Below are 23,044 nucleotides of genomic sequence, written 5' to 3'. Positions count from 1 at the left end.
ATGGGTACAAGGGCATGGCCAGGCTGCTCTCCCAACTTTGGCATTAGCCTCAGGAGAGGCCCAGTCTTCCATTGTTCCTTCTGTTTTGACTCTTCTGCCATTGGGACCTTAATGAATCCAAGTTTCCATGCTGAGTCCTCCACCCTCAAGCCATGCAGTCCTTTCAGCAGGAGGGGAAAGGGAGAGGCAGAAATCCTCAAGGATGAGTGAGAGATGACACAGATACTGGCAGAAATGGCTTATCCAGGAGCCACAGATACTAGGATATCACCAGTTTGGGGGGCTTTGTCAGTAAATGGGCTCTCAGGCTTCTTTGCTTCAACCCTTCCACTCCTGCCTCCTTCCCTTTGCACCATCCAGCCTTGAACTTGTTGAGGAAGAAGGTCATCCCTGCCTTGACTCTTTTGCAGCAGCATTCACTTGTCTCTCCTTCATCTCTCTGTTCAGCTAATCCTCTCTCAGGAAGCACCTGGAGGTGACAGAAGACTCATGGCTGTAGTGTCATGCTGTAGTCCCCGTTCATTGTATTTGCTGATTTTTTTTCCATACTGAAACTCCTCAGCCACTTGAAATCTGAACTTCATAGCAAGGCCAGTGTGTTACTCACATTATGCAGAGCCTGGCAGATTTTGTTCTTGTTCTCTGCTGAAATAAATGCAGTTAATACATTGACAATCACACAAACACACACACATATTTATCTTTTTGCAAATCACTGGCCTCTCTTTGACTAAGTCTACTGAGGACCTTCAACTGTTTTCATCCTCCTTTTGTAAGAGGAGCTGTGGTTGAAACTTTGGCTTGTTAAAAGGGCTGTTTTGCCTTAGGAATAAAGTCGCTAGGCAAAAATATGCATATATGTTAATGTCCAGTGTATTTGGGTGCAATGTTAGTTACTTTAGAAGACAAAGACTTCATAGAGTGCTTGTGGAAACTGCATCTGTGATTTCCTGAGCCACAGCAACACTAGATACATTTTTTTTCCACATGAATAAAGTATTCCAATCTTATTTTTCATGAAACAGCATTCACTGTGTTTGTACACGTCCTAGCACAACTAGCTTTTGGGTTGTGACATGGTTTCCTGGCCACATATAAATGCCTTTTTCACATTAAAACTGGAGTTTCTGTTTGCTGAAATAACACCCTTACACTCTTGCTTGTGGACTGTTTTGTGCCTGGGAAGGAAGACCTGTGATGGATTTTTTTTTTACCTCCAGTTTGTTCCTTGATGAGAATCAGTTTTGTGTTTGTAAGGTCACAAACTCTGAAGACAGGACAGAGAGTTCATGTCCTCACCTGGAAAACAATAGCTAAGAGATGCAACAAAAAGGATACCTGGTCATAAGAGGTCCCCATGGTTAAAATGAGTATCTTTAAAATACTCTTTGCAGGGAATGCACTGATTTTGTTAAGCATATTTGCAGCCTGAATCTACATATTCAACCAAAGTTCTTTCTCATTTGAATGTCATATTTAATTTCTTCAAGCTTAATTATGTTCTGCTTTAAAAAAAAAAAAGTATTTTATTCATTACCAAGAAATGCAGAGAAGCGCTAAGTATTCGAAATCAAAGCCAAATATTAAAGACAGCAGAGAGAAGCATATTAAGAAATTAAATCAGTTTTAAGCTTTTTTCTTCACTGTGATCTGTCACAGAAGGAGGAAAGCTTTGATTAACATCTGACTGTGTCACGCAAGCAAATTGCCAGACATTACTCAGTGGTTGTGTTACCAGAGGATTTAGCAGAAAATGGAGCTTCTCAGTAGGTCACTGGCAGAATGAGAAAGCCTGGGCAAAAAGCACAGCTTATGTTCATGGATGGCTATGAAGAGACTCCCAGTTCCCCCTTACATTTCAAGAGAAGTTTATTCTTGCATTCTTCAGATTTAAGAAGAATGCAGCTGGCTTTGTCCCTTGGTGTGGCATGAACTGTACCTTGCCTAGTGCTCCACACTTTATACCTGTTTCCAGGTGGGTTTTTTTGTATAAGGAACCTGAATAAACTTTATATTATGAAGGGAAAATATGTGAGATAGTTGTAGGACCCTTCTGTGGGCTATGCTTGCAGCTAAGTAAATATTGCCATATTTTGTTATAAAGCTGTAATAAGCTTTATAACAAAGTTGGGTTTTCTTGTCACGCGAACAGTGGGGGAAGAGAGAAAATGGTGTTTCCAAGATCAGGAGAAGGGCAGCAAGGAGGAGAATGGTCATGCACTTGGGAAGAGGTTAATGGGCTCTCTGACAAAAAAGAAAATACCACTCCCTTGGGAGAAGAATCAAGACCCCCAATAAATCGAAGCTGTCACCATTAACGTGCCATTTCCGCCTGTTGGTGGCTGGTGACAGTGGTGGCAGCAGTGGCTGCGCAGCTGGGTGGGGGGTGTGGCGTTTGGAGAACAGGGACACCTGCCCTCAGTGCACAAACTGGAAGGAAGGTTTGAGCAGTGACAGGGCAGCGAGGAGGAATCAAAACTGTCAAGAAGAAAGTATGTATCTAAGTAAGCAACCCTGAGCAGCGCTGAGCAGAAGACAAACTGCATTAAGTCCCTCTTCTAGAATTCTCACCTTGTTTGATGTCGTTGATCTTTTCAAACTGGTTTGCTGACAGGGTTGCATTTGCTGCTGTGGAACTGGTGCCTTTGAAGTGGGGAAATAACTGTATATTTGCAGCTATTTCCCTTGTATCCACCTGCTTTTGTTTGAAAATAATGTTCCAAACATAGCACTCACTAGTTTTCAGGTTTCTAAATTATTTGCGATGTTGCTGGGCTTTGCTGGATTAAAACCATTTAAGATAATAAATCCAGAGAATCACAGTGGTGAATCACACCCATTATCTTTCCTCTCTCGTCATCCTCCTGCATGTTTGGGAAAGCTGTGTCAATTTAGGCATGATATAAAACATTGCACATGATATGCTTTTTGAAAGCAGATTTTTCTTAACAATATATACAGTCTCTGAGTAATGTAATTGAACATCTGAAGAGTTAAAATAAGCATAGTTGTCTTTTACTGGAGTCAGGATATTCCATCATATTTTAATGCCTGTGAATTTGGATTAAAGAATCTAATTATTCACTAATGAGCAGTAATGGTACATATAAACTAAGGGTCACTATCCTATTACAGGCACCTGATGGTTCACTGATAAGCATTTGGTCATTAGATTGACCATAAAATACAGTCAATAATTGAGGTTACTCATAGAGCAGACACCTTATCAGCTTTAGGCATGGTGGGACAGCTTGTCAGTACTCTGTGTCCTGATTGTGCTGTGACTGAGCATATGATTAGGGTATTGAAGCAGTTTGTATCTAATGAAACTGCAGGAAAGGCATAGCAATATTAGCACAACCACTAAATGACTAATGTGTTTTTGTTCCAAGCCTTAGACACTTCAATTAGTTCCAATAAACTCTGATCTAGTGTAGTGGTAGGCAGAGAATTCAGATGTTTTTTGTAGAAGCTTTCATTATACTAGTCAAAATTTGTAACATTTAGGGGACAAATGAAATCTGTGTGGCTTTGAATAAGAAATGGTGGAAATAATAAAGCTTGTCATTACTGGTTTTACTTAATTTTTTTCAGTTTTATTTTTGCATCTTTTAAATGTAGAATACTGAGACAATGCCTCAGTGCCTGATTTAAAAGATGAAGCTTCTGACAGCAAATTGTATGTCCACATTTTGCTTTAAAGTCCATTCATGCAGTTCTTTTAGGCTTGTGCATATAGATTCAAACTTAGAATGTGTTCTTTAGCATTTTGTACCATATGGAACATTAGTCAAATAGTCTCATCTTGAAAGCTTTTGTAGAGATATTGATTTTGCTGTGCTTCAAACTGTTGCAAAGAAAATAACCTCAGAACCTATTCTTTTATGATTTTTTTTTCCTTGAGGATGCCTTAACTTTCATAAATTATTTAATATGGTGAAGGATGCAAAATGCCTTTTGTCTTTCTGAACTGCTGTTCAGGCTTCTCTGATGCGACCTTGGAAAGTAACCATAGAAACATGTTAAAAGCATCAACTGAAAATCAGTAGTTCAGTTTGACAGTGATGCAAATTCTGTGAAAGAAGATTATGATGTATTAGGAACACTTGAAGCATATATTACTGTTAACCTGTTAAACATGATTATTCCATGACTATCAGTACTTTCAGAATTTAATGCAGGGGAAAAAAGAAAAAAAAAAAGACAAGTACATTTTTTTAATATGTTGCCATGTTTAAGATGCTTCTAGGTAAATCACTTCAGCCTGTCATTCTCTGTCCTGTTAAAAGCAAGAATTACATTTCTGCTAAGCTCATAATGTAGTTCACAGTTCCCTGTATTTAATAGCTCTAAACTTCTGCTCAGTACACTGCTGAGTTGAACAGGTATCCTGACTTTGTGCAGAGCTGGCACAAATTAAACCTCTTTGACAGATAATATGAATAACTGGGTTATGAATAAGTAGCAGTTCATCAAAAGGTGAAGAAAATATGTGATTCATTGCATCCTGAGTTACAGGTTTTTGTGCTGACCTGTGGTAGTTAAGCTAGTCTGTGAGGCTGAAACAGAAATCCCTGCTGTAGTTGCAGGTAACCACAGTAAATTCTTGATGAATCATGGGTCAAGAGAAGAAGCAGAGTCACTTGTTAAAGCTTCCTCAGTAAGCATAACCCCTGCCCAAGAAATCCTGTGTTGATGTGATGTGGGAAAATTTAATTTGAACTAGTTACCTCAGAAAGTGGGGTACAAGCCCTTCCCGATTAGGGCTGCTTTGCTGGCAGATGCACTCAAACCCCGTGCATGGTTTGTCCCCATTTCACGGTGCCATAGCAGTAGGATAGGAGCTGCAGGGCTCCTCAGGGATGTGATGGCTTGCTGGCATTAATGCAGCCCAGCAGCCTCTCAGTGCACCATCCCTTCTTTGTTAAATGCCCCAAAAGCCCCACGTTCTCTTGCTGCCATTTGGTCACTGTGCAGAATGGTGGCTGAGAAATTTGTAGCTTGAGGGAGAGCTGTGGATGTGCAGATGAAGAGCACCCAGCTGTTTCAGGGGCAGCCAAATACATAATTAATGTTTCCTCCTTAATGAGTCCCTACTCTGGATTTAGAGTAGAGGAACTGGAGCAGCCTGATCCTTGCAGGGGAATGCGTGGGGCTGGACAGGGGATGCCCTCCTGTCCCCCTTTTCCTCTCTGCATGGAGCCAGGGCGAGCAAGACGGCCCTGGTGCAGATGTGCAAATGGACAGGGAGCGGGGGTCACCAGGGGCTGGCCTCGTGTCGCCTGTGCCATGCCACGCTGCTGGAATGTGGCTGCTCCTTGTCCCTGGAGAGCAAACGTGACCCACACGCCTGTGCAGGGGGGGGCAGGGGATGGGGCAGGGTGTGAGGCTTTGTGCAGTATCTTGTATCACTTAGGGCAGCTTAAGCTTTCCTAGTTGCTGTGGCAGCATAATACTGCCTATAATTAAGGACAAACAAAGAGTGTAAGCTTTAGGTATATCCCATTTCACGTTAGGCCGTGAGGAGGATAAATTAGGAGATAAGCCTGAATTTATTAGGCTTTGTTCTTGGAAGCACAAATGACTCTCAGGACAGTGTGTTTAACAGCAGAACATCATTACTGGTATCACTGCTAATACAGCATCATGCATTTACACACTGCATTATTGGTGTGTGATGAGCCAGGCTTCCTGTTAGGAACAGCTCATCTGTGACACTGTGAGGCTTACGGGGCAGAGATGAGACACTGAGCTGTGGTTCAGCAAAGGGAGAGGTGAGGAAACTGGAGTAGCTGAGAGAAGAGGCAAAGCAGAGCTTGGAAATTAATAGTGCTGAGTTAGAATGCTGTGCAAAGCATGAAAAGGTCCCAGAGGCCAACAGGTCTGTGCTCAGGGTATGCCTATTGATTTAGAGGGGTGAGGCACTGAATGATCAGCCAAGGTGGAGAGCCCATGGTGAGGGTTTGACAGAGTCTCAGAGGGAACTGAGACTGGTGACCAGGTGAAGCAGGACTGGGCATCTGTGAGACATTGCCTTGGAAGATGAAGCTCCTGTATGGAGTGTTAGGAATCATGGTATGGAAGAGATAATGCAAGACAGCAGTGTCAGGGAGATGTTTGGAAGGAGAAGCCTCTGTTGGATAGCACAGGCTCTAGGATTTGTGTGGGAGCAGGTGGGACTGTGCAGGAAGTGGCACAATAAAGCAAGGAGGGAATCTTGGCAAGAAATATGAAAGGGAAGAGGCAGAAAAGAGGGGGAAAAGAAAAGAGGGGGGAAAATGGATCTAGTAATGTAGGGACCATGTGATGAGGTCAGGATTTTGGAGAGGATGTTCTAGGTCTTAAATATAGCTTGAGAGCAGAAGCAGAATAGGGGCACAACAAAGCACTTCCAGTGTTTTATGCTGACCAAATACCTTAAAGATCTTTATAATTTGAGGCTGCACCTGAGGAAGCCTGATTTTTGTCAGCCCTGAGTGCCTTGATGAATGATAATACAAGAGGTTCTGGAGCAGCAGAGGCAGCCCTCCCAGGAGATGTGGTGACTTTTTGAGCTGCTGTAGGTGGTTCAGTGCAGACAGTGGTTGCAATGGTTGGTTTTGGATCAGCTCTATATACTGAGGCATTCTTGATGCCCATGAGGAAGAGAAAAGAATAATTTAAAACAGATGTGCCCACAAGTAGGAGAGAGACTATGTCTTCAGAGCTACCAAGGTTTGCATTTATTTATGGGTGTAAATGGTGGTCAGTGGATTTTAAACTAGGAAAAGATCTGAAGTACTTGACTGGAGTCATGCAGATATTTCTTCTTACTTTGTCCTCTCTTGGATCTTCTGCTCACCCGGACTTAATATTTTCTCCCTTAATTTTAGTTGGTTTTCTTTTTCTTTTTTTTTTTTCTATATGACCCTCTCTTTATTTTCTCCTTCCTGCCTAGCTGAATGCACTTGATTATTCTGTTTTCCTGAGTGTATGGAATCTCACTGCTGCCTAGCTGCAGGCGTCTCTCTTTCCCCTTGGATTTTTCCTTTCTTTCTGCCCTTCCTAGCTTGTCAAGAGGAGCACTTCTCCTGCCTCCCCCTCAGCCCAGCCCTCCCAGTCTGCCTGCTTTTTTGGTTCCTGGACTCCTGAACACCAGCGCTTGCTCTGACTCCGTTATTTGGGGCTCCTCAGCTTGGCAGCAGTGGCAGCTGCACTGGTGGTTTTTCTGCAGTGGGAACGGAGCATTCCATAGGTAAAATGATAACGGTGACTTTCCTGTGGGGATGTAATTTGACAGTTTGCACCTGTTTTTACAACTTTATTAGTGACTTTCAGACTCTTCCATAACATATTTAACTATTTTAATACCATTGTTAAGACAGACAGACTTAGCAGGTGAAATAGTTTTAAATCAGACTGATAGTTAATTGAATATTTCGTTTTTGTGGCTAACTTGGAGTCACTCTAACATTCAGTTTGTGGTGTGCAGAATGTGGTTTGCAGGGCAGATGGACTTTGAAGTGGCACTGTCTCTTTTCAGAGCTAAACTGCTTTGCTTGCTTTTGCTTGTCACAAAACAAGGCATCCCACATTATCATTAATTACAAAAATAAAATGTCAAGCCAAAACAATGCACCAGCACTATAGCTGCAGTGCTTGATCAACCGCAGGATTACTCTGATTATTCTTTTTAATTCTCTATGAAATACTGAATTTTGGCTTTCTAAAACTTCCTTCATCCTTCCTGCTGGAGTATGGAAGATGTTTCTTTTGGCAGGACATTTCAAAAAGCTTAGCCAGTATCTCACTCATCATTAGTTAGTGCTGCCAATGGGTTTGCTTTCTGCTTTGTTTGGCTTTTTGTGTCCTCAGTGTTGGAGCTCACTTATTAAGAAGCACTTGCCCTTTGGAGGAAAGGACTCCATAGATGTTAATCAGCATATAATAAATCTAATCTAAATGTTATTAGTGAAGCTTTCTGGACTTCAGGGCAAGCTTCAGAATATTGTTTGATAATGTGTCTCAAGCAGGTCTTCAGGAGTTGCTCATTTTTACTGAAATTTGAAGTTACCATCTTTGGGTCAGAAACAGTCAGACCTCTCCATCTGCAGTGATGGAAAAACATGCATCTCAAATTTTCCTACTAAGTGCTATTGTAAAGGGAGCTGCAGTAGCAGCCTGTTGTACCTCTGAGAAGTATCACTTCAGAACTGATGTCAGTTAAATAAATCATAGTAACCCTGGGTTTAGAAGCCCATGTGTCTCTCCTCTGTTTAAAAATACTCATTGTGCAGGCATACCACTTCTGTAGTTGGATGATTTCCACTGCATCATTTAGTGCTGTCAGTGACCATTTAACTCACTAACAGTAGGAATAAGTAAATGCCCCCCTGAGAAGTTATTTGCTTGGCAGTATAGGTGTCAAGCCTTAGACTAAGCATCTGAAATAAAACCCAGCTGAAGTGGGAACTGATCCTCTGTGCATTTTTTAGATATGCAATAAAATATGGAACTGAGGGATCTGGAATTGATGAGAAAGGTATATCTATGGGGATGGTATGTTGGGTCAAAGGAAGGTAACAGGAAAATGTAACCTACCTCAGAGCTTTTATTGTAAAGAAGGCATTGTATTCACAGATGCTAATTTGTATTCAAACTGGCTAACTTGTATTCAAACTGCTATATGCAATCAGGAACATGGAGACACTGAATTTCCCCCTCTTTTGGTCCTTCTCTTTCCTCCTGTCAGGTATTTGTCTGAATCTGGAGTTTCAGATGAGCCCACATCATGTATTTTATCTCTCATCTTTTCCACTTGCAAATATGTCTATCTCTTCCCTGAAGCAGAATGATTTTGTACACCAGGAGCTGATCGTGCAAAACAAAATTTTAAGTAATCAATTTTAGTGTTACTTCAATAGTGAAGGGCTAGTTAGCACCATTGTTTCACTTGCATTATTTTGTAGTTTTAAAAATGTCATTCTTACTTTTTCTTGACAGAATACAAATAAGACTAGAATTATATTTTGCTCAACCTGACTATTTCATGCATCTGTGTCTTGCTGGCAAATAAGTCCAACTTTTTTTTTTGCCTAAGGAGTGAGTTTAGATTGATGTGGCTCTGCCTGCTTTAGCTCACTTAGCTCATGAAACAGAGTGGGGAAATATTGCTGACATTCAGGTAGTTGTATTTTCAGTACACAGCTATCCATGCAGTGTGCAGCCCAGGAGCTGACATATTTCTGTATTAAGTGTTGACAGTCTTGCTTACTTAAAGATTAACTGACACAAGTTTTCAGCAGTTTGTCATATGGTGCAGTTGTAAACAGCGAGTGTGGAAGTGCAGCAATATGTTCATCTGCTCTGGCTTTGTTTAACATCCTTAGTGAGCAGAGCTGGAAATGGTATGTGGCAGGCTGCTGTGACTAGCTGTTATTCTGATACATAATTTTATATATATATATATATATATATATATATATATATATATATATATATATATATATATATATATCAGTTCTTGAACACTGATTCTGGCTGCTGAAGCAATGTTCTTTGGCCAGAAAAATGTCTTAAATCTACAAGCTGAAGAGAACGTGGAAGTGACAATTTTGTAGCAGCAACTTCAGAAGCTGCTGGTTTGGGAGAGCAGGAAAAATGGTTGGAGTGGACTTGTAGTGCTCATGAGGATCTGCCCTTTGGTGTTTCTTATACTTGGGGGAAAATTACAGAGAAGTGTGGTGAAAATTTCTTCTTGGATATGTATATGCAAACTGCTTGAATATGGGCTAGATTGGTTGCTTCTGTTAAGTTAATAAAGAGCTGAGTGGAGGAGCCACCTCTTGGGTCTCTACAGTATGAGGGAGCTCTTCTGATGTCAGGAATACCTCTTGCTGGTTTATTTTAGCTTCTCATCTTCTGGAGATTGTTTTGAGTTTCTCCCAAAGTGGCTTTGCCTAGTCTGTACTGTCTGAATTCAGGTGAGCCTTGATTATTGCTCACTGATGCACAAAGCCTTTATTCCATATTTCATGAAGTTGTGAATAGAGCCGGGGGCAAGCAACAAGGATGGTCAGAAATCGAGGAAACCTGACCTGTGAGGAGAGGTTGGAAGGACTGGGACTTCTTAATTTGAAAAGAGAAGACTGACTACAGTGTGGTAGTGGTTTTCATTCAGGTAACAGCTGCTGCAGGAGATGGAAGTAAGCTCCTCTGCATGCCTGCTGGTGAGGTGGGGGAAAAATAAAGGAATGGGAGACACGAGATGTGAATTTTCTAAGAGTAAGAGTAGTGAAAAACTGTCTAGTAAAAACTGTGAGACAACGATGTTCCTAATATGTCAACACTGCTGATTTTTATTTCTTCCTTGCTGATTTTAATAAGAGATAGTAAGAGAAAATTACAAGGTCAAAGTGAGAGGCTGAAATTCAAGTCTGAATTGCAAGATTATGCTATGTGCATGAGGCAAGGCATGAACTTTGTCTCGAATTGGAGATACTTGCTCTTACAGTGTTGGTGAGGTAACATCCTCAAAATATTAAATGTGGTTTGACATTTTGGAATGTTTCAGAATAATGGGTTTCTATTGAAACTTTATTATTCTCACCCATTATAAAAATGCCATTGTTTGAGGCTCTGCATTGTGATCCAGATGAACTAATTATTTATTGAGGAAGTCAAAACACAGAAATAAGGAACATTAATTGTTTGTTCTTCCTGGCAGTGCTTCTCAGCAACATTGCTGGGACAGCTAAATGAACAAAGGTTTGGTGCAGAACTTGTTTAATGGTATGAAGTGGGGAAAGTGTTTTGTCCTTCAGAAGTTGGACATCCATCACAAGAACCTAGTAAGCTTGGGGGAGGAAGAGACCATACCCTCAAAGTTTATCATATGCTTTATAAGTGGCTTCTTGGACAAAATTTACTCTAGAAATATAGATGATGCCTGACCATGTCATTATGTATTTTGACATTTCTGGTTTTCTCTTTAAAAATGTGTTTTTAAAATCACATTATGTTTTCCAAGGTGAATGCTGTTAGTGGAATCAAATACCTTGTTGTTTTTCAATTTTGCTTGTGGTTTTGGGTAGCAACTGCATTTTTTTTTTCATTGTGCTACCTTTCTAATTTTTGAACTGCAAATCAAACAGCAATAACAATAATAAAAATAATAATGCCAACCAAGTTTGTCCTGTGAGTTATGGAAGGCCTGGGACAGGGTGCTGGAGGATGTATTGTGGGACATCCGTCTATTTGTTGCCTGTTTTGAGGAGTGATTAAGGAAACAATAACTGGAACTGCAGATAGGATGACAGGCTGTGACTTTCCCACTGCTTCATTCGGAACTGGTTGGCAGCAGGAAAAGATTGGGATATTGGTTATGTGGGGGAATTTATGCCTTGTTGAGCTGAGAACTGGGAAAGTTTGGGAAAACTTTCCTTTAAAGTCAACTGGTTCTCAGTGTAAGCCTGCATCCATAATTTTCCAAACTTAGGAGATGGCTCAGAATTAGGATAAAAATCACTTCCGTGATGTCTGTCAAGGTCAAACCAAAAGTCTTGAGTAAGCATACTCTTGTGTAAAGTCCAGAGTTCAGGATATTTAAGGCTTGGACTGTACACTTGTTTGGCCTTGACCCTTTCAGTGAAGCCCTTCAGCATTTTCACAATGTGAAAAATGATAGTGATCTCTGAAAGATAAGACTGGCCAAGAACACTAAAACTGTTAATATTTAATGAGTCATGTTGAAATGAATGTGCAGAAGTTTTCTTTTATTATTCTTGTCAGTGGAGCTTAATAATGGGAAGCAAGAGTCCCAGTTCTATTTCTGAGTTGTGGCAGTTTGTTCATAAATGTACTGTGTCCATTAAGTCCTCTGCCTTTATCTCAGATTTATAGTATGTGCCCCAGAGTATATTTCATAGCTCTCTTCCTTCTGAAGGTTAATAAAATTCACAAAGTTTTTAGAAAAAAAATTTATAACTTTGCATAATTATGGAAGTTTCAAATCTAATTTTCTTTAGTTGTAGAGAAATTATGCTCAGAAGGAGTGCTTTAGGGATTTAAATTGTGCTGTTTACTTTCACAGCTATAATGTGCAGAATGTGTGCAGGGAGTGTAAGCTAGAAGCAGCTTGCTGTACATCAGAATATCTGAAATGTCATGCTAACAACATAGGCAGAATTTAAAATTAAAAATGGCATGGCTCTTTCAACGAGCAGGCTTTTTTAGCTACTGTTGTTGCACAGTCTTGTTCCCTAGGTGCTGAGCATTATGTAATTGATCTGGCCGTGGTTTTCCTCACTGGTCTCATCCATGCATGGCAGAAAACCCAGTAATCTGTAAATCATGTGGGGGAAAGAGCAGGTTAGAGACTGTCCCTTGTCATTTGATATTTGAGTGCCCCTGCATGTGCCATATATTAGTTTTATTTTCTACTGTGACGCCTAGCTATGAGGAAAGAACTCTCCAGAGCATCTTAAAAGACATTTTCTATTAAAGAGGGAAAGAGTTAAGCAAAATGCAGACAGTAGATCTCACAGCTGGAGGTAAAAGCAATATCCATGGATGTCTCACATACTTTAATTGGAAGAGAAGCATAAGAGCGTGGGGCTTAGTTTCCCTTGTAAGAGTGTTTTGTAGAAGAGTGGTTGTGAAGGCTGAATGGGGAAAGACAAGATAGATGAAAAGTGTAAAATTCTGTCAGAGCTATGGCAAATGTTTGGCACATGCCCAGAGAAACAAATTACTGTAATGCTTACATTTTGTGTAGAATTCCCTAAAGGTCATAATTTTCCCTGTGAGGAAACAGAAGTTGATACTGGACAAGGTCAGAAAGCCCATTGTGGTGCTGAAAGTGTGTGTGAGGGCCTCCTGTGCAAGACTAAATTTGAGAAAAAGAAGCAGGTCAGGCAACGGACATGGCACCAAGTTAGGCTCCCTACAGAAAGTGATCTGGTATGAGCTTGAGTTCTGTCTTTCTGGTGCTAGGCAAAAAGGGCACAGTTTAGGAGAGCTTTTCCAATCCTGTCTCCATGGAACAAATTCCCCCCGAGAAAAGGAATTCTGGAGAAAAAACACAACTGAAAACTTAAGTGTAAATTCAGAAATGTGTTGTTGGGTAAGGACTGCAGAAAGTCTGGCACTCTGGAGTTTCTCAGGACTGGCTTCATGTAAATGCATTGTCTCATGATTTTTTTCTGAAGTAAAGAGGTTTCTGAAGTTAAATTCTGCTTGATTTGTTCGGGCCCATGTCTAGACCAGCTTGGCCTATATTTTGACCTAATGAGTAAGTAGCTGGCATGTCACTAAGTGTATTGTTTGTTCTGCAAGAGGCACGTAGGGATTGATGAGTGTTTCTGTTGTGCTCTTTGACTGGACCTGTCCAGGAGCCCAAGCAGAGCATGAGAAAGGGGCTGCTCAATTGGCTTTCTGTTAAAGAATTGACTGTGCTTTTTATAGGAGCTAAGGATGACAATTACTTGAATTCATATTCAGAGTCTACAGTTTAATAGATAGGTTGATGTTTTGTTTTGCCTAAATTGCCCTATGCTTTCAATTAGATCCTTACCCTTTTCCCTTTTAGAAAAAAAACCAAACCCAAAACAACAAACAAAATCAAATCCAGTAAGCTATTTGATACTGCTTTTGCAAGTTGTCTGTGGTGTTCCAGCTCCAGAAATAACGTTGTTTTAATGGCAGGCAAAGCCATTCTTGCATTCAAACACAGAGAGGTTGTAATTAAGCTTTGTGTACTTTTACCTGACAAGAGATGCTTTTTAAGTGTGAACCACACACATCATTATTAGTGCAGTTGGCTGGTTGCCCATCAAAGCACTGATTGTTTTCTACAACAGCTACTCCAGTTCCTCTGCTTTCAGTTTCCTGTTATCTCACATGGACATCAACAGTCCCTTTGCCAAATTTATTAGTAAAATCATTGCCCTCCAGACTCCCAGGAAGAGGATTTATCAGCAGTACAGCAGTTAATTGCTTTAGGTAGCATGTGCCATTGTCCTTTGAACGGTGGAGGTGCAGGAGGGTTACGCATATTGTCAAAGTGAACCTGTTTGAAAGTGGTTCTGTTTTGGTGCAGAAGTTAAGGTAATTAGTAACAGATTCAGTATCTTGGATCTGCTTATCAAAATGTCCCACAAATGTGCTACTGAGGTATTTTGAGAAATGCTGTACTTGTAAAAAGTGGCATTTTCTGTTCATTTTTAATATGCGTTGCTTAGCTTGGCCTTTTGGGGTGCAGTTACTCATTGAGTGTGGTGCTTAGTTAGCTGCTTGAACACACAATTCCCGAGTAAATTTGTCCTTTGTATCTCATTCTCTTTCATGTATGTTTCCCAGAGGAGCTCCTTCAGCCAGATCTGTTGCAGGAGTAATTATTTCATCAGGATTTAATGTATATCTTGATTGCACTTTGAAGGCATTCTCTTGAGGAGTTTTTATAATTTCAACAAGGGATCATAGCATGTAAACAAGAAAATAAACATTATCTTTCATATTAATCAACAAGACAATTAAATAATAAGCAGGATTGTTAATTGGTACTTGGAGATAGATGCTAATGACTGTCTTGAGTTCCACAATGACAGTACCAACAGGTAGAGACTCTTTTCTGCACAGTAAAGCTGCATATAATTTAGGAGGCATTACAGTTTTAATGTGCAGCTGCAACCCCAGTGAAGCTGTGCAACTGTGTTCCTGGTGTCCTCTTTCAGCATATGTTTTCCTACTGAATGAAGTATTAGCAAGGGGATTTGAGTTTTAGGCAGTTAAATCAGTTCTCATTGCCACCAAACTCTTGAGGTTCTGTATAAACCCATGCTTGTGGTATTTTGCTTCACTGTGGGATGCAGTTCCTGCTGGTTTCAGGATGCAGTGGGAGTCAAAAGCTGCTTCTTTCCTCAAAGGCAAAAGTCTAACTTGTTCCTCAAAAGACAGTGGCTTTGGGCTCCCTCTGAGTTTGGAACTAGAGCCTCATTTTTTCATCACATGAATCTTTGTATTTTTCTAAATACTGTAGTGTTTATAGAGGGAGAAGGAAGCATGTAGGGGGTCTGCATCTCTAGAAGTTGAAATAAAAAGGTTCAGGAGTTTAACACACACACATTTTGGAATATAGAGAAAAGGACTGGGAATTTTGGAGATCTGTATTGAGAGTCCTGCTATCGTACTAACTAGATGTCTAATTTTAACTCAAGTGTCCAGCTTTGCTCCTCAGACACAGCCAGTTCTTTGTACTGTTGCTCATTTGAAGCCAACAGTGCAGCTGCAAGAAACTGTGCAGCCCTTCTGCTCTTGGTGTTAATTTTTATTTCTCACCGACAATGAATGTAAGCAAAGGAACAGTTTCGCTCTCTGATCAGCTTACTAAGCCTGAGGCTGCCTGACAATGATGATAAGATGCATGGCAAGACTGGGGTTCTAGATTTACCCTTAATTCATTATGACAGCAAAACACTGCCTTGCTTTCTCCATAGGTCTGTTGCATATAATACTTCACATATGCTAGTGGCAGTTTGATCTCACTTGGAGATCTTGGGCTGAAAGGCATGATGAAAATACAAAGTAGTCATTTTATAAAGTTGCTTACTAATTGGTTCAAAGTGACAAGCCCTTATATTGCAAGCATGGAGCAGAATAGTGGTTTGTCCCCAGAAGACCTGCTGGCATCAGTAGTGTGGTCTCAGCATGTGCCCAGATGCTGGCAGTGGGACACCCGGTGCTTTTGCTGCCCTAACAGTCATTCAAAGTAATGCTAGAAGGTAACAATTGGGATGCTTTTATGGTATTTATCCGTGGAGGGACTGTCTACTGACAGTCTCAGGGGCAGATCACACATGTCTTTTTCAGGTGGTAAAGCTCTCCTTGACTTTGAGAGAACTGAGATTTCACCCTCATTGCCATGCCCAGTTGCCCAGCATGTGCTTGCTAACATATATATTTTATTCTGCTTAAAATAATCACTCTGCAGTGTGAATTTTATTTTCTCATGTGGGTTTTGATGTAGGGAAGAGTTTCTGTTTTGGTTTCTTGTTTGGTGCTGCTGATGGGGAATAGCAGAAAAAACAGATTATGTTCCAATTTTTATTCACAAGGAAGAATGTTACAAATTTAACATTGTGTGTTCTAATTTTTGCTCCTTCTTCATCTTTTATGTTTTGAAATTCTACATTTCAAAAGCAGGATCATTATCATTCAGCACATTAAAGTGTGTCTTTTTAATAGCTTTACATTTTAATGCAAAAGAATGGAATTGGGGAGGCAAAATCAATCTGTCTTGAAGGAAATTTCCTGTTATCCAAGGATTTTCTGTGCAGCCAACAGGAGAGGATCTTGAGCTCGGCTGACTTGGAGTGCTATCCTCTGCCTTGAGTAACTTGTAGAGTACAAAGAACCACTTTCATAATGTTATCACCAGCAAAGTCCATCTGGTTCTGCCAGTGACAAGGGGATTATTTCAGCTTTTTATTACATCAGTGAGATGTTAGTTTTTTAGGATTCAGATGTTAGGCTGTTGGGGGAAAGAAGGACAAGTTCGATTATAATTGAAATTTTGTTGGTGGAGAAATTAACTGAATATTTTGCCAGTAATTTTTCTACCCATATTTCCTTTATTAGTGTCCTGATTGCTTGTCCTTATGAAATCAGATTAGAATGCAATGACTTGATTTGTTAAGCAGGCAGTGATGACAATGAGCATCTGTTTGTCTGATTCAGTTTCCTGTTAACACCTAAGTAACATTGTCCTTTCTTGCTATTACTTTTATACAGAGCAGCACAGAAGCTTAACCTGTCTTCGAAGAGAAAGAAATACCATCCGCCCCTGCCACACACACACGACTTCTCTATTTATGCTACTAACTTTAGTGGCATCCTGCAGCTCTGTCCTCCCCCAGCACCACCATGCCTTCTGAGAGCTGTGTCCAAAATCAAGGACAACCCTGGCATTGGAAAGGTAACTTTGGATTTCAATATTTTAAAATATTTTTCTAGACAAATTTTAACCGGGCTGGAAGCTTCCGGCCTAGAACAGAGCTGGATCGACTCAAGGAAAGGGTCTTGGGATAGAGAGAGAGCCACATCCACTTGAATGTGCCCAAGTCCTGTTACCTCCTGTGGACTTTGCAAAGAGTAAGAGACAAAATTTCCTTTCACATCCAAACCCACTGGTCCAAACCCAGTGCCCACGCAGGCTCCAGCTGTGGAAGAAGTCATCTCTGTGTTGCCAGCAGGACTCAGGCACTGGTGCTGTCACTCTGCAGAGGTTAAGGAGATATGCTGAGGGGGCTCTGTTTCCCTCTGCTTCACATGTCATTGTAAGAGTATGGAAATGGAGTAGCAGTCTCACCAACTTAGGAAATGCAGCACCTTTGAAATTGAAAAATTTGGGCTAAGTTTATCTAGAATTAATTAAAATACAACCCAATTACTTGGAGCTTTATTCATATTTATAGCTGTTTAATCACCCACACAACAGAGTCTGAATACTTATTTACATAGGGTACAAGAGAGTAGTGTTTGAAGATAGAATTGAAGTATGTTGTGTGCACAGGAGAGCTAAAATATGCACCTAGAGTAACTATACAAATCAGCATTAACATAAAGAGTTTGTCAGCCTAAATACCTGGAGCTGACACTTGCTCACAGAGAATACTCCGTATTTCCTGAGTTTGTGCTTAATGGAAAATAAAGGAGAAATTCAGGCTATTTTAAGAAGGTGAAAAGTTACAGATGAAAATGGATTGTTTTTTTTCTCCTGCTTTTCCAGAAAAGAGGATGTAATGATGGAATACAGTAAACCTGGCACAGTAATTTAGACATGCCCAGGTAGAGGAGGGAATGTCCTTTCTATGTGTGAATTTTAACAAAACCCATTTTTTGTGCCTGTTGTTTTTTTTTTGGTTTTTTTTTTTTTTTTTCTGTGTGACTCAGTACTTGGCCGTGGCACCAGGAATAACAGGGAGAATTGGCATTTCTGAGGCACTTTGCCCTAGGAACACCTCTAAAGTATGATTGTATAACCTTGTGCCTACAGCACAGTAAAACTGTGTCTGCATTTGTGCATTTGTCCTGCAGCTGTGTGAAGCCAAGATACCACAGCCTTCTTTACAGCCTCAAAGTCTGTGCTTTGAGGGTGGCTGGTGGAACTTCCCTGCATGACTTGTACCTCATGGAAAGCACTGGTTTATCTGGTGTCTTCAAACAGATTAACAAAGTCTGTGATCAAGTGCATGATTTCAGAGGGCAGGAGATGATATACCTTGGGTGATGTTTTCATTAGTGAGTAGAGCGGAGAACTTTTCCAGGGAGAAGCTCCACCAAAATTCCAAGGATATGGCAGGACCCTGATCAGCTCAGCTGTGGGAGCTTCTCCTCCAGCATGGGATATGTCTGTCTCTTTTGACTCTCAAAATGTCTGTTATTTGGCTCTCAGCTGAAAACATTAAAAGCATAGAATCACAGAATATCCTGAGTTGGAAGGAACCTACAAGGATCATGGAGTATTGAAGATTCAGTTTGTTATGATTCTTGGGGATGGTCCCCTGCAGGGCCAGGAGTTGGACTCAATGATCCTTGTGGGTCCCTTCCAGCTCAGCTTATTCTGTGAATCTGTGAAGATTTCAACTGTGTCCTTCTCACCAAATACTTGCTGACCACAATTTGGAAGAATACTGTGCTTTTCTGGAGATGATAAGAGCTCTCTGTTAATTGAGTCAGCCCCTTTGTTTTTGAGTTGAGATTTAGAACATCCAAGTGGTGACGGGGTGGGCTAGTTACCAGTTTTAATGCTCCTCAAAACCCAAAGTAGCCATCTCTGAAACACAGTGCAAGATATGCAGTACCTACTAAATCTTTCTTAACCCATTCCTCTTTTGCAACTTTATAAATATCAGTGTTTGCCTTAAAAATCCCTCCAGCAATACAGCTTTTTCTAAAAATTATGAGCCAGCACAAATGAAATTTCATGTGTCTGAATTCTTAGAACTTGTGATCCAAGGAGAAGTGTCACTCTCTATAGGTGTTCTTTAGTACAAAAAAATAATAGTTTCACCTTTTCTGAGCAATGCCAAACAGCTTTTGGTAGCATTTAGCTCACTATGCATTAACACTCTCCATTATTTCCTACTCATCAGCTTCTGCTGATGAAGATTTACTCAGCTGGGGTCTCATGATGAGGGTGATGGGAATAGTTACTTTTCTTCCTCACCACTTTAAGTATTGCAGCAATGGACAGAGCAATCAGTAAACACTGGCAGTTGTGCCGTGGTCCTCTGTTAACATCAGTCTCTCTTCTAACAGCTTTTTACTTTCCATTCCTCCTGATTATCATTTTCCTCGCCTTCTTCTTGCAGCCTGTCCAATAATGAATATAAGATATACATATGCAACAGAATCAGTGATGAATTCTGGAGTCACTTTTTCCTACCACAGCATCTGTGGCTGTGGTTGGTACTCTGTTGTGGTTTGGGTGATCATTCCCATGTCAGCAGTGTCCCTCACTATTACTGTGTGTTTACAGTGGGTTAAACAGCTGGTGGGGCTGCCTATTCCTCCCTCACCTCCGAGGAGAAGTTGTGTGAGAATTAAAAATAGAAGTAACAAACTGGAAACCCTTGCAGTATCCAGGATGCTTCAATGAGAGGAATGTGCCTCCCTTTATGAAAAAATGAGGAGATGAATGATATGCCAACTGTGCCAAAATACTATTTATTCTACGTGAGTAGTGCCTGAATACTACAGTGATTAATTATTGTTTGTACTGACACATTCTGTGGAGTCCCATTTCTCATAAATCCACTGGAAGCTTAGAGGAAAGTACATGTTGAAGCATTTACAATGGCAAATATGACTGGCTTTCTGTATTGTCTCTGCAATGGTAATTCTTATAATTCTTTCCATCCACTGATACTCAAGGTTGGTTCAATACTTTGTAAGAGACACAGAAGCAACGTTGAAAATGTGATATAAATTTTGGGACCAACAGAGAAATAGAAGTTATTCTGAACTGGGTGATGGACAATTAAATCTAAGGAAATGACTGAAAGCAGCATCTGGACTATCTTGTGTTCTTCTGTGGTGTCAAGAACTGAACAGGTCCTGCCAATGGTTCTGAGACCTTGTCTTGAACATTAGAGCACACATTTGGGGAAAGGAAGAGGCTTGAGTTCTTGCTTTTCATAAGCTGCATGGCTGCAGCAAGTGCAGTTACTGTGCATTGTGAGCACTGCTGGGCGAGACAGAAATGTGGAGAGATTGTGATAGACAGTTTTAGCATTTGCACTCAGTTATTGATTATTTGAGCCCAAGATCTAAATTTAGTCTTAATTTCACATCATCTCCATGTGTATCATCCAGTTCTTCAGTGGTGAAATTGCTGTACGGTTTTTATGGTTGAATACATTTGTTATTAGAGACTTACTGCAGCAGAGTAAGAGTTACATATCTTTTGCAATTTGTATTTATAATTTCTCACTGTTTCAAGTATTCTTCTGGAAGGTGGAAAATAAATGTCTTATTAATTTCTTTTACATTTCAGAAATACCATTTTTTTTCTGTGTATAATAATTTCAGCAGAAGTGTGTGGACTTGTCCTGTGATACAAATCTTTAATTAAGCCTTTTGCTTAATTTTCTTTAGTAAGATTGCAAAATGTTATACACTCTCACAGGTGCTTGCTGGGGTTGTCAACATGCAGGAATACCAAGCAGGGAAAAGTTGAAAAAAAGCAGCAATTTAGAACAGCAGGTCTGCCTTGAACCTGTGTTTCATATAATCAACAGTAATCAACTCATGCACAAAGGAAGATCCCACTATCAATTCAAACTGGATACTGAAAGGAATTTTGCACACTAGCTGATAAATGTTACGTAGCAAAATTCATACCTTTCTCTTGAATGTGCCAAAAGCATCAGAGTCCAAGCCATTTAGTTGAATCCTACTTAAAAGGCAATGATCCAGCGCACTATGATTCTTGTAACTGAATCATTTTTGTGGTCTCTCTGGGTGTTATTAAATTTAATGTCAGAATAGTAGGAAAGACGTCTGAAAGCCATTTAATATTGTCACTGGAAAGAAGTTAGATTATACTCAATTTCTGACGTTAATGTGCTACTTAAGATAATTTATCATATTGTGGTATTAAGAAAGACATCCTTTTTACAGTGGCTGCTGTATAGCATTCTAATGGGCTATTTTTCTTTAGCATGGTGGGAAGCCTTTTTCATGCAAAATGTTATTTTCTGGGGTTCTATTCAGCTCATTCTTTATAATACTGCATCACTTACAACAGCAACTTTAAGTGCTTGTCTCTTCCAAGGATTCTGTCAATTGTTTTAATGTTAGAATGACAGAACTCCTATGTGAGACAATTGAAGTGGAGCATTTAAACAGGGCTGAATTGTCAGACATGTTTCTTGGACAGGTATATGCATACTGCTCTCCATTTATGAGTTTTAGATATTTACTTCCATTTATGCTTTACTAAGCCATAGCTAAGGTACTGCTAATATGATTTACTGATCATGCAGGGTTGTCTTAAGTGTGCTGTGTGTCCCATTCACTGGTTCTTACAGTGGTTTGATGACGGATAACAAATAGGTACTTAATTTTGTCATCTTTACTGCTCCTTGTTCCCTAATGACTGAAGCTTTATTTCTAATATAAGTCATGTATCACAGTAAGCACTCGCCTATCGATGCAGGTACCACTGTATCATCCAAGGAACTTGCATTCCTGCAAAAACACCTTGAACTGCTTAAACAAAAATGTGGAAAAGTGAGATAAAAATACATAACTTCTTGTACTTTGTTTTTCACCTTGAAAAAATGAAATAGTTTTCCTTCATGTTCTGTAAGAGTACAGAATCAATTCTCTTTTAGCAGAGTACTATATAGAAGTGATTTTTTTTTCTGTTTATTTTAGGTTCTCCCAGGGGAGCTAGATGGTCTATGCTAGTGTGGCAATTTCACATATAAATTTGCCATCCATTGGTAGTGGCAGTATATGAAAGGCTTGTAAGAACCACCCACAGTAAAACAATTTAGCAAGGGTTATATATCTGTCAGTTACAATTAAATCCATGAAAAATGTTGGCTCTGAACTAGGACTTTTGTAATTTGATTTACACTGTAGTTTAAAAATAAGTGATTTCATTGGAAAATGGTCTTTATTCAATGGAATCTGAATTCCTTGTAATTTCTTGGTAAGAAATCTTAATTCAGAATGGTGGGTGTCTTAATGTAGTTATTTAATTAACCTGCTGTTATACGCCATTTTGTGAACATTGGACAAAATTAACTTCCTGGCTGCACAATGCCTGTCAAGGATACGTGTTTCTAGGGAATATTTAGTGTCCATTCAAATTTGTTATAATGACATTTATTGCTAAAGACCAAACTGCTTGTTCATTTAGGGATTATGATACTGCTGTAATGCACAATATGACCAGCATTTTTAGAATGGATTCCAGTATACTTCCAGCACCTTCCCAAAATACAGACAGAGTTCATTTTAGTAAAAAAGGCTTGAGCACATGTATTTTAAAATTTTACATGCTTTTTAATCCATTCCTTTTCATTTTTTCCTTCTCCTTCTCATTATGTCTAATATGAAACTTGACAACTATATAAGCATCAGATGCTAACAAAGCATCACTACAGAAACATAAACACTGCACATCCATTGATTTCAAAGGAGGTACCATATGTTACAGTTATGCCTGTGCTAGCATACTTGGCTGGGTCAGGAACCTAATTTCCTCAACATTCAAAATGCCATGGAATCTAGTCATTACCTAGTGAATTAGTGGAGTCTTCTCTGTCTACATGTCTGTCCCTAATTAAACTGTGCAGAGTGTTTGGCACCCTCCACTGAAAGATGAATGACCAATTTTCTAAGATATATATATATATATATATTATTTGTTGCCTAAAACATGTAGTAGAAATCCATGATAGTCTTAGGAACAGAATTCAAATCATCTGGTTCTTTAAGTGTGAGATGGTCCTTCCCCTTTCTCTGATCTCAGGGTTTCAAGCCTTTCCATCAC

At 39.9% G+C, this 23,044-nt stretch overlaps 1 protein-coding gene across 1 annotated transcript in view; it reads left to right on the top strand.

The window, feature by feature from the left end:
* KIF26A (kinesin family member 26A) overlaps positions 1-23,044 on the top strand; it is a 94,252-nt gene that overhangs the window by 49,125 nt on the left and 22,083 nt on the right. The window contains exon 5 of the mRNA XM_053946521.1: positions 16,768-16,951. Within this exon, the coding sequence (XP_053802496.1) occupies positions 16,768-16,951 (184 nt within the window). The remainder of the gene's footprint in view (positions 1-16,767; positions 16,952-23,044) is intronic.

The sequence above is a fragment of the Vidua chalybeata genome, chromosome 6 (genome assembly GCF_026979565.1).
Source record: "Vidua chalybeata isolate OUT-0048 chromosome 6, bVidCha1 merged haplotype, whole genome shotgun sequence".
Classification (NCBI taxonomy): Eukaryota; Metazoa; Chordata; class Aves; order Passeriformes; family Viduidae; genus Vidua; species Vidua chalybeata.
The sequence above is the reverse complement of the archived record's forward strand: the minus strand, read 5'-3'. Positions and strand labels throughout refer to the sequence as shown.